The 12,747-nt window shown below is 36.1% G+C and overlaps 1 protein-coding gene across 1 annotated transcript in view; it reads left to right on the forward strand.

Moving 5' to 3' along the window:
* Window positions 1-12,747, forward strand: part of PREP (prolyl endopeptidase) — a 57,245-nt gene that overhangs the window by 30,965 nt on the left and 13,533 nt on the right. The window contains exons 9-10 of the mRNA XM_053458888.1: window positions 2,134-2,331; window positions 6,234-6,337. Of these exons, the coding sequence (XP_053314863.1) occupies window positions 2,134-2,331; window positions 6,234-6,337 (302 nt within the window). The remainder of the gene's footprint in view (window positions 1-2,133; window positions 2,332-6,233; window positions 6,338-12,747) is intronic.

The following is a 12,747-nucleotide window of genomic DNA, read 5'->3' on the forward strand; positions in this document are numbered from 1 at the left end:
TTCTTCTGTACAAGTATGTCTTAACATCTATTAATGTTATTATCAAATGCAATGGTGCTGTTTAGGGACTGGGGTATTCATTTAAGCTTCTGTGTATTGTACAGAACCTTAGCATCATAGTTCTCGAGAAGTAAATAGCCAGGGGCACGCTTTAATCTTATTCCTTCTGTCCTTTTAATCTGGAAGAGTAAAAAAAAAAAAAAAAAAAAAAAACTACATAACAAGACTAACAGGGATATTATCTAATTTTAATAGTGTTCATTATTATGGTATTAACCGATCCTAATCTCTGCTATATTCATCACCGCTGTAGATGTCTTGATCTTCTGCATTGCTTTGTCATTAACCTCTTGTGTTGAAGTCAGGGTGAAAGAGCACAATGAAAGCATAATCAGGACAGGAATCTGCTCCTTTTTTTTTATTTATTAATGACTGTTCAACAAATTTGACCTTTTGTGCCTTATTCATTTTGCTTGCGCAGATGCTATTGTAAACTTTCCATTCTGTGTTCTTTCATAAATCCCTGCCTAGATAAATAGATTTGATTATTTTTGACAATGAGAATGCCCTTTATGAATTTCTTTCTAGCAGAAGTATGTTTCGTGTTGTGTGTATTACCGATGGAATAACCAGCATTAAGCTTAAAATAATGCAGTGTTGGTTGTCATTACATTAATTAAGCACAAACACATACCACAACCTTGTAGGGATACTTACCACCAGCAAAAAAGCTCTGATTTAATTTAACGTGTGTTTAAAAAAAATGACACCTGTTTTTTGCTCTGGTTTTAAATACATGACAGATCACTGAAACAGATTCAATGTATAACAGATTTCCACTAGCCAAATTTCTGCATTTACGTGTTTTTCATATTTTGCCCATATCATTTTGTTGGTTGCAATAATATGAGGAGCAGGGACAACTCCAGTCCTCGAATGATGCAAACAGGCCAGGAATTCTGTGTATCTTTCTGTCAGGTCTAGGGGGGCAGCAATCTCCCTGGTACAGAACTGGGGGTCTCAGGAGATCAAGCCCCCAGGTGTCCCGCTGCACAATGTGCCTATTGACACTATGGCAGACCTCTCATTGTAGGAAATGGGACGGTCAAATTCCAGCCTTAAACCCCCAGTGAGATGTTGAGGCATGATCTGAAACAAGCAGGTCATGCTTGAAATCCAACAAATGCCGCTGAGTTGACGTGATCCTGTATAGAGATGTAGGCCTGAATTCCTTGGCTGTAGTGTTTGATTCTAATTGCTTATTGTGGCCTAACCCAGTTTTGGGGACTCTTTACTCACAGGCCTTTGGTGTAGCATACATTTCTTTAGTAATAAATTGATGACATGGGTATCTTAATTCTGTTTTGTTCAGATTACTAAATTAGGTTTCGGTTGAAATCCCCCTCCATGAATTGGCATTGAGCTCTGTGATAATGTGCCATTGACTTTCTAATATCTGCAATCTCTGATGTTTCCTGCCTACTCTTCTTTTTTTTTTTCATGTTTTATTTATTTAGGTTTTGAGGAAACAATCCTAACTAATGAGTTATTGCATATGCAATATCAGTCAAGCTTTGTTTTGTGAATTGTCATATTGCTATCAAACTATTATATCCGTGTTTTTTTTGATTTGGAGTTACGTATGCATTTTTCTTTTTCCTGGAAATGCAAACCACTAACCAATACTTGGTGATCATTTAAACATTAGCCATTGAACTGAACACTAGTGCAAATCAATATTTTTTTCCAGACACTGGGGAAAAAAAGAACTGCACTAGATGGAAAATTATAATTTGATATATTTGAAATACTTTGTTTTATACAGTTTTTTTCCCCCACTATTTAAGACACCTGGGACTTTCATTCCATGCTCACAAGGACTACTTCTGTATGTGTGTGTATTGTCAGTTTTGTATATTGTCAGTTTTAATGTTGTTAACTTTACCATCCTTTATTGTAACAGAACTACGGAATCTGCTGTTGCTGTATAAATGATATGCCGCACAGTAGATTGGGCTTTATACACACTTGGCACACATCCTTGACAATGTAGAGACTAAGATAAAAAGATGCATTTTAAGAAGCCGCAAAACCTTGTTCTTCTAACACCTTATGTTTTTTTCCTCCTCCTAGAATGGGTGTCTTGTGTCCATGCCAAGCACTTAGCCCTATGCTACCTCCATGATGTAAAGAACATCCTGCAGCTGTATGATTTAGCTTCTGGAACCCATTTAAAGACTTTCCCCCTGGATGTGGGCAGCATTGTTGGGTACAGTGGTCAAAAGAAAGACTCAGAAATATTTTACCAGTTCACATCCTTTTTATCACCAGGTGGGTATTCATGAAGCATTTTTAGGGCATAGAATTGTTTAACCACTTAACAAATGTTGAAAACAATGTGTTTCTCACCTTTCTAGCATTCAAGCAATTCCACATTAGTTTTTTCTGTTGTGTTTTCTTATAGGTAAATATAATGTAGCTTTATGGTAGAACTCCTACCATTTTTTATCGCTTATATAATATTAAAAATAAGACTAAAAAAATTCCACAAATTTTTTTTTAAACAGTTCTGCTTTTTGCGTAATATGTTTTCTGTCCGTGGTGTATTAGTAATTTGTGTTCTAGCTGTGTTTAGCGAAGCAAAAATCTACTAGACAAACACACTCAATCCTTATTATATTGCATGTGATCAACAATACAAAGTCTTAGTCTTAATCACTCAGCCAGAACACCACGGCCCATGTGCAGAAGGTGTACTTTAGTATACAGGCTGGGGATGATCAAAATGAGAAAGAACTCTTGTATTTTAGCTCCAGTAGGAAAATAACATGTGCATTAATTTGCATGTAGTAAAATGCTTTGAAATCCATTCAAGGAAGGAGAAATGTAAGCCCAATAAATACAATTCTAAAAGAAGTGGTGGAGACATGTACAGTGAGGGTTTTTAAATATGCCTAGGGTATCTTTATTTTGAAATGAGACCAAGGACTGATTAAGGGTCCACACGTCAAGAAAAACATCACATTCTATGTTTCTTTGTTTAAAACCTGCACAAATATATGAGGGAATGGTACTTCGGTGGATGATAATGCCTAAAATCTTTCATATACCTCGTATACCGAGCCGTAATTTGAAACATTTCTCTCTTCTGAGCAGGCATCTTAAAACCAGTTATAAGCTTATGCTTCGGCTGAAGGAAAGTCATTAGTCAGAGATAGGACAGCTTCATTTGCATTCAGTCTGGAGTTATGAAACTCGGTGCAGATATTACTCTGAAATCAGATATTTTGTTTGGCTCACAGCGAGTTCTTTGTGAATTCACCTCAATGCCTGCAACATATACCTGACTCTAAAAGAAAGTAAGACATTATTTTGGCATTAGATGTACTAGTTAAGACTTATGATTGAAAACGGTATCTGTTTTTAACGATGTGCAATTTCAGAACAAATACATCGTTTCTTGGTGCGTTATTTACATCATTGTATGGGCGCAGAGGTAACTGCAAAATTTCTTATGAAGTAAAAACACACAGCTTCAATAGTGCCACACATGTTATTTCAGACTCACGGGGTAACACAGACCTTTAGTGACAGCAAATAGCCATGTTGCTTTTCATAAATCTCAGTCCAAAGTGGTAGGTATTCCTTTAATCCAGACTATATATCTGTAATGATATAATAGTCACTAAAAGGTCATCAAAGCATACTTTGTGAGACAGTTCTGATATATCTTCTCACCTTTTTTTTTTTGACAGGAACGATCTAGACCTTAATATTGTTTCTGATGAGTAAATGTTAGAACATTACTGGAGATTGTCCCTTCTTGGAGATATAAAATATATTATGTCCACTTAAAGTTTACTAAATTATCTATTAATTCTGCTGCCATGTTAGCCCAAGGAATCTCCTCGTCAACAAATTATTTCCATCGAAAAGATTGTTATGCTATTTTCTCGTCTTGGTCATTTCAAGATCATGTGAGATGAGAGGTGTGTTATATACAATTGTCATGCCACTTTTATAAAATCTTAAATTATCCACCTACTTGTCCCAAGGAGTATGTATTTGAATTGAAACTAAAGCATATGGTTAAGAGACGAGGTGGTGGACATATCTCTCCTTCCTTAATTTTTACCCTGAGAGTGTCCTTGTGCATACACATACACTCTCGATAGATACATCAATTCACCCCCCCCCAAAAAAATATACATATATTCTCTGCCATAAAGGCTGTGTAAAGTACATCTCTTTCCATTGCCAGCCGTCCAGGGATGGCCCAGAATTCCATCTATGGATGGCCAAGAATTCCTTCCCTTGCTGTTTTCAGGGAAATTTCACTGGGGCTCCTTTACCACAGCTCATTTTTGTGAACAGTGGAAAGCGTATGTGAGGATTTTATAGAAGGTGACTTGCATCTTTAGGTACTCTGTATGTAGTTCTACTTTTTCTTAAAGAGAAAAGCCAGTCGTCATGTGCACTTTAATACATTTCATAGTTGAGAGGTCCCTTGCAAGTACATGGGGGATTTTGCAGAATCCCCCCCATATGCATTTGCCTCTAACCCCTAATATTTGCCTTGCTGTTAAGGTAATAAACATAGAAGGTATTTAAATAATTACTCTTACTTGCTTTGTTTTATAAGAATATCAAGTTTTTATGAACTGAGTATGTTTGTGTTTGTAAGAGATTCTTTCACCTTATGTGGAGTTGCTTATCCACATACTTACTTATGTGGAATTCTCCATGAAGCCTGCTTTTTAAACATTGATATCATTTTTTACAGATTACGGTTTGTAGATTGCATTTTTAATATGCAGTAAGTGAACTGGGAGTTAAATGCTTTGTATACAAACATGGCAAATACATTAATAGCAAATCTTGGAAAGTTTTGAATCTTGGCAGCACTTAACCGCGTTCTAAGCAGTATTTCAACGCAAATGTTTTAGCGTTGTTTTCATTGGTAATATCACTCCTTATGGCAACAAATATTTAAAGATTCCTTTTCTGAATAATGCTAGAGATGGCAGGTAGATATTTCCAGAGATCATCAGTAGGTCACAATAAGAATTATGTCTTAACAACTGCATGAAAAAAGCCACTGTTGTACTTGTGGATGACTGCATTTTCAACATTTCTGCTACATTCGTCTTCATTCTGTCACATATATATATAATTTTTTTTTCCAGTTTTACTTCTTATAAATTGTACTCTGGTGCAAATGAGAAATAAAACCCACAAATATGTGCATATACCTGTCCTGAGTTTTGATATCTCGTATGTCTGGGATTTTCATATATTTTGGCAATTTTAGGGCAAATTTTAAAAAGGTGCCCAAATATTTTTTTCTGTTTCTAAATTGTAATATATTTAAATGTTCATGGTCTCTAACTTCAATATGTCGCAAAAATGCATTATATTGCACTAGGGTTATTTTTACTTGTTTTAGTGCATCTGTTTCCCCACCAATTTCATCCAAATTGGGTGGCTAAAAAATTGCTTTGGATTTCTAGCCCAGGGTATGTCACGCATATAACATAAAACATGGAGCCTAACACAGTGCATACCGTCTTTAGTTATACTCCCCTTACTGTACATGCTCAGTAGCATATCACTAACTTTAGTATGCTATGTGGTTTCAGAAGAGGCACGTGAGGTTAAATAAGTTAAATTTTTTTTTTTTTTACCTCATTCATGCGTAATGCTTGTAATATGCATTAAAAATAATAACAATAATAATAAAATTTCTTGAAAACCAAAACATTTACATATATTTTTTATAAGAAATTTAAGCATTTAAAACCAATCACATGAATAAGGTTATTCTATATCCTTATTACCCTGTCACATGTTGCTTATTCATTTTAAGATCAGTACTCCGATATCGTGTTCTGTCATTTATCACGCTGCAGATGTTTAATATTTGATACCCACCTGTTCTGTACAACATTATTAAGAATGATCATCACACATTTGATTTTATCTACATATACTGATTTGCATTTTGAACTTTGAATTATTTCTTTCATTTTGAGATCCTTACGAGGAATAATTGAGCTGCATTTTCCTGTGAATAAGTGTTTATAAATTATTCAGTGTATAAATGGACCCGAAGGCTGCTTTCTACTAGTGCTTAGATTTTTGCCATCTCCTATAGTATATGTGCTTCTGTACTAGATATTGTTCTCCTAATGATCTACTTATACTAAACTGACGATACGGATCTCTTGTTGTAGGTATTATTTATCACTGTGACCTGACCAACAGTGCATTGGAGCCAAGGGTTTTCCGGGAAGTGACTGTGAAAGGATTTAATCCCTCAGACTACCAGACTATCCAGGTGATGATTAATATTAAATAATGATAATAATAATGAACTCTGTGGTTTTACGACCTTTACCAAGATGACTACTTTTTGATATGAAGTTTTAGTAGTTTTAAGTTGTCATTGCCCTGATTAATGTGTTTACGGAGAAAAATCTGTCTCGATGCTGGCAGACACTGCATACCCTAGTTCTGCTACATTCATTTTACTTGGATGAGCCATTCTCTGAAGCCCTGTCATTCTCTGAGGCACACGGCGTGCTGATGGTTATGTAATGACACCTGTCAGCTCAGCAAAAGACGGAGAGCTAATAGATCAATGAACAAATGTTAGCAGGTAATGACTTCCAGCATGGCATATGACCCTGCTAAGCAAGCATCTAAAATTTGATGAAAGTCATTTTATATTGTGATGTGTCCATTATTTATCTGTTCAGCATAGTATCTTTTTTCTTAATAAATATTGTTCTGCTTTTTTTGGTTATACTTTGGGTCACAATCGGTGGTTAGCTTTGTCCCTGTGTCCTTGGACACCTGTCACCCAAATACCTGGTGAACCAGTTTGAGGGAGTTGTGTGCTGCTTGGCAAGACTATGATTCATGCTACACGCTGGCCCATTAGCCGACCGATACCTTAATTAATGGTAAAATATGCTATGAACAGCAGAACACCACATAGCAAAATGTGAGGACTCTCTGCTTTCTCACGCTAAATCACTGGGGAATCCCATGCACAATCAATGCATATGAAATGTCAGTTTAAGCTTGTCTATTGGTTATGGGAAAAAATCTAGATTCTATGACACAACTTGCATTTACATATAATATTTGTAGTAAAATATATACAATTTAACATAGACTATTGAACATACCAATAGTATTCTGTACTGTTGCCACATTTGCCTAATAGAGGTGTGCTTCCTCTGGGAAAATGATTTCTGTTTCGCTTGCTAAAGTCTGAAAGCATTCTGTTGGCCATTAGTGGTTATCAGCTACCACTTTATTAAGTATAATTTGAGAATGTAAGTGAGCATCAATAGTTATGATGCCATTTTGCTTTGTCAGTGGACAAGATTTACAGAAGCATTAGTGGCATCTCCCTATGTTAAAGAAACAGTCATTTCAGAACATTTTTGACACCTGTGTTCAATTTATGATAATTATTGGGTAAAAACTCCAAATATCATTCAACAATGAATTACATTTTATATTTACCTGTGGGACAGACAGTTTAAGACAATCATTAGGATACATTGAATAAAACACTCAAGTTAGATGGAGGTGAATATGGTTTCCAGCTTGTAGCTGACTTGCAAATTCCATGATGCTCAACCAGACAGTGGATGGCACCCTGTGAGTGCTGGAGTAGCAAAACAAGCCCATACAGTTATAGATTTTAGTGTATTGATATAGAAACATTTGTTTTTTTTTAGTGTACATGGAAATATTGATTTTAACTTAGGTGAACTCTGTAGGTCTTATGTGTCTCTTTTAATGGCCCTATTTATAAAGAACAGCCTGGCGGAGTGCTAGGTCTGGCACAATTAACCATAGAAACATGCTAAATGTTCCTGTGTATTACTTCCATAGTCTGTATTTTTGTACAAATATTGTATGGTACCAAAAAGAAAATGTAAATTTTTAGTCTACCTTACATATTCATTCACTCTTTAGAATCAAGCTACTAATATATTCTGCCTATTGCATACCCTTACAGATATGTATATATTTCAGCACATCTGCTTTGTAAGCATATGTGTTTCCAGAAATGTGTTTTTCGGGAGTCTTCACACATTATTAAAATGTATGAGCAGCTTTGTTTGGAAAAGCAAGCGTCTATACAGCAAATTTCATGCCACTGAGATGCTTTTCAATCAAACAATGAAAAATATGCACTCGCAAAAGTATTACTTGTCACATTGGAGCAGAGATAAGCCATTCATCTGTGTGTTTGCATTCCTTGGGACAAATCTGCTTGTGTGTGAGCGTCTGTTCTGCTTTCATGTTATCGATCCGTGCTTGTCAACTTTTGTTGAGGAAAACACAACATAAGAAAAGAACACACTCCCAAGACACATACAGGAAAAATAATATATATTTAGAATCAGCAATACAAATGGAAAAATAATCAGGAAGTAATGAGCCAGTATGTGAAAAGGAAATAATTAGAAAGAAAAGAGAGTAAAAAAAAAACAAAAAAAAAACACCAGTTACAGAAAGTTTATGCTTAGGTGGTTTGTATGGATTTAGTGCTCCTAAAAAAAAAAAAAAAAAAAAAAAAAAAAAAAAAAAAAAAAAAAAACCTCAAAGAGTAAAGTTTATAAGGTATGTTGCAGCTGAAGGTAGTAGTTATGTCAGTTCTAACGCATTATACAGAATTTTATGACCCATCACTGCGTACTTTCTGCTGGCCTTGGTCCTCACCGCTGAGTGCCAGGATATGATGTCTCTTAAAATTGCATACAATGGAGCCTTTGCTGGCGTGGAACAGTCTCCTCTGTAGTGCAAATCTGCCAGTTAGGAGATCATAGACTTCAGAATAACAGAAACTGCTTAGCAGAGCAGAAATTCATCAAGTTTAGCAGGTTGGAACACGTGTCAACAACCAGCTAATTTTGTCAGATTTTATTGTTACAATCTGTCGCACGTTTCTGTCACTTTCTCAGAAATGTCGACTTGTAACACCATTATAAATGGATTCGAATGTGTCAGGGCAGCAATGACTTAAATGTGTTACATACATACGCATAAAGAACATGGGAGGCTGTGTATGATGAGAAACGGTTATGGAAAGTGATCCATCAAATCATCATTGCCATCAATATCAACTGGACATTCCTTTGATTATTTTACCACCTTGCTGCAGAATTGCCTGTTACAGATAAATCCATAATTCCTGCAAATCAGTGGAGTAAGTGGACTGAAAGCGGTCATCTCTGACATGAGAATTCCCTCGCGGCAGCTGAGTAAAGGTTCATCCTGTTTTTACACTTAACTTTCCATGAATTCAAAAGAAGGGATCTAGCTACGCGCATTACTTGTGATAAGAATTAGAAGAAGGTAAAAATAATAAATCTGTAATTGTCAAAACCCGAATCCTCCTTTGTATATTCTAGTCAATATAAATAACGTATTGGAAGTCTTTTAATTCTCTAATTTCTATTTATCATTGTTACTCGGATGTTGAAAGTTTCCCTTCCTTGGAGCAAAGCAAATTGTACAGACTTGAATGTGCTGCCTGTAGAACGTGAAGGAAATGTGAATTAGGGGGGTTATTGAAAACAACTGCCATGGTGAATTTTCTCATAAATTCTTCATAACCTGGTTGTAGCTGAATCACTGCAAACACAGTCCAAAAAGAAAAAAACTATTCAGAAATGCGTGTTTTAAGTTTTCAATATCTTTTTTTTACTTTTACCAAAGTGTTGTATGATATTACGGCTCAAGTAGGAAATAAAATGATTTCTTCTATTAATTCAGGCATATGAATACAGAAAAATGTATTTTGTATTTATTTTAACCACTCATCTACAGACAGCCAGAAGGCTTGTTTTTTTCCTCAGAAATCTCTTGGTGCTGCCACAACCACAAGGGATTCTGGGTAGGTGCATGCAAATAAGGTCAACTGTTATCACCTTTTGCCCCTATATCCACACCATGAGATTTCTGAGGAAAAAACAAACCTTCTGGCTTGTCTGGTGTCTGTAGATGGGCAATTAGATGGGCCCTTAATTTTAAGTGGAAGGGTTTTCCATCACCTTTACCCACCATAACTTTAATTATTGGTATTTATTTTAATGAACTTGAATGGTTTTCAATTGTCTACTTGGCCAACATATATCTCCCAGACTTTTAGGTCTTCCCAAATAAATTAAATGTTTCCCTATGTCTTGCTCTGTAACTGCACTGGGAACTTCCAACAATATGGCAATTTACCAAAGGTGCATCTATGGGTTCGACTCTATATAGTATCATTTACACTTAAGCAATACTGCCTAATTAAATTCCCTCCCCTGTACCACTCCTGCCAGAAGGTTGTTCCACTTATCCACAGCACTGTCAATAAAATAAAGCCTCCGGGTATATTTGTTTCTAGTGTCCAAATGGTTTACTAACATTTAGTATTCCTCTGATGTTCTAAATACTTTATATTGGATGTAGTCACTTTACAGTGAATGACATTTTCAATATGGCTCGTGTTTTGTTAACACAGCCCGAATGAGGTAAAATTGATTTGACACGGCCGGCATGAGTTTGTCAGTTAAGCTCTTCCGAGCTGCCAATATGCTAGTGTAACATCCTATTAGGTTCAAGCTCTGACCATGAAATCAGCAAGCTTCAATGCAGACATGCAAGTGTCAATGTCATTTCTGTGATAACAAATAAACGTTAGAGGCTCTTCAACATTCATATACTTTTTGGATGGTGTCTGAAATGATTATTTAATTTGTTGATTTGCAACAAAGGCATTTTCAACCTGTGCAGGGGATACATTATATTTAATAATGAGTGCAGAAACATAAGAAACATCATTTATATAGCTATAAAAAGTAAGTTCCTTATGCAGTTATGCAGAATAACAAAACTTTCAATGTAAACCATACCAATTTTTGGATGACAATATAGAGAATGTTAGGCAGTGCCAGGATGGAAATGATAACCAGTCATGGAAAAACACCTGCTCCAAATGGCATAGTTCAAATCCTGTGTATCACGTATTTGTGTTATCCTAGTCCTATCATTTTGGTATTTCCAGCACCCCTTAATAAATACACCACTATCATTCTGATTCTGCCACAACCTTTATCATACCTCACATCCTATAAATAAGATGCTCAACTCCAGCTTTTCCTCTCTGATGCATATTCAAACATATTGACCACGCTTAGTCAGGCAGACACAAACTCAAAAGGTACTGAGAGCCACTCAATCACAATGATCGCTCTAAACCTTACGCACACATGCACAATTTTCAAATAACATAAATTCAAACATACCACAGCAGCACTATATAACTCAACATGACTTCCCATCCAACCTTCATTCTGTGTGAAATGTAGAAATCCCTTGTTCAAAGGGTAGCAATTCTGTAATTCTATTTTGATAAAATTCTAGGATAGTTGCCTTAGAGGAATGTTCTGTGATGAAAGCAAAGCCACATTCCTTTGATTTGATCCTGATGCTAAAATAAACATTTGTTGTGAGAGATTACCTAAATATTAATGTTTGGATAAATGCTTCAGTGTCTTCTACTTTGTAAGCTACGGTTTAGTCTCAAAGTAAGCAGTGTGAGATAAAATCAGTCCTTTTGTTGGGAAAATTTGGGTCAAGGATTCTCGTAACTAAAATTAACACAGTTTTAAGGCTGTTACTGTGAGAGCCACTGTTAAAATAGTGTCAAATTACCAAATTAATATTTTATCTAATTTTGCTTAGCCAGGGTTATGGACTGCTAGTGGTATCTGGAACACATAGAGCTGTTTTAGAACTGGATTATGTCGATATAAAGTAGAAAAATCAATGGGTAAACTTAAGGGGCAGTCATTGGCACCTTAAGACATATGTTTCTGTTGAGTGTTTCTTACAATAAATATGTTGTTGTAGTGTTGGTTTTTAACGTCTGGTTCCTGTGCCGCCAATTGCCGCAGAACATTTGATTGATGTCTCTATGCTTGTAAAGGATACTGGCCTTCAGGGTGTTTGATCTTAAGAAGAAGAAGTTTGTGTCTTACTGTAGTCAGGTCTTGAGACCTGATATGAGAAATAGTTATATTCCCATTCCATTGTTTTAAGGTGATATCTAAATATAATTGCACCTCTTTTGTAAGTGCCAATATAAAATGGAATAAGGTAAATTATTGTTTAAATCTTTGATAATAAACTGGATTATTAAATGTTCACACAGTTTTTACCTTGTAACCTTTATTTCAGTATATGGTCTTCCAGGCTTCTGCTTACATGCTGCTGTAATAAAACCGTCTCAAATAAAACTTATATAGGAGGTATAATGCATATCAGGGGGACAGAGTGGCATATCTGGGGCTATAAGGCATATCTGAGGGGGCATATCAAGGACACAGTGGTATATAGGGGGTAATAAGGCATATTTGGGGGGCACAGTGTCATATCAGGGGGCTATAAGGCATATCAGGGGGCACAGTGGCATGGGGCATGTCTGGGGGTATAAGGCATATCAGGGGGGCACAGTAGCATATAATGGGTATAAGGGATATTTGGAGGGGTAGAGTGGCATATTTGGGGGGCCGAATGTCATATCTGGGGTAAAAGGCATATCAGAGGGCACTATGGCATATCAGGGGGTATAAAGCATATAGGGTATATAAGGCATATAGGGTATAAGGCATATGAGGGGAGGGAGGAGGGGAGGAGTGGGCTCAAATGTGCATAAATGGGGCAGGTTGGGAA

The sequence above is a fragment of the Spea bombifrons genome, chromosome 3 (assembly GCF_027358695.1).
Source record: "Spea bombifrons isolate aSpeBom1 chromosome 3, aSpeBom1.2.pri, whole genome shotgun sequence".
In the NCBI taxonomy this organism is placed as follows: Eukaryota; Metazoa; Chordata; class Amphibia; order Anura; family Pelobatidae; genus Spea; species Spea bombifrons.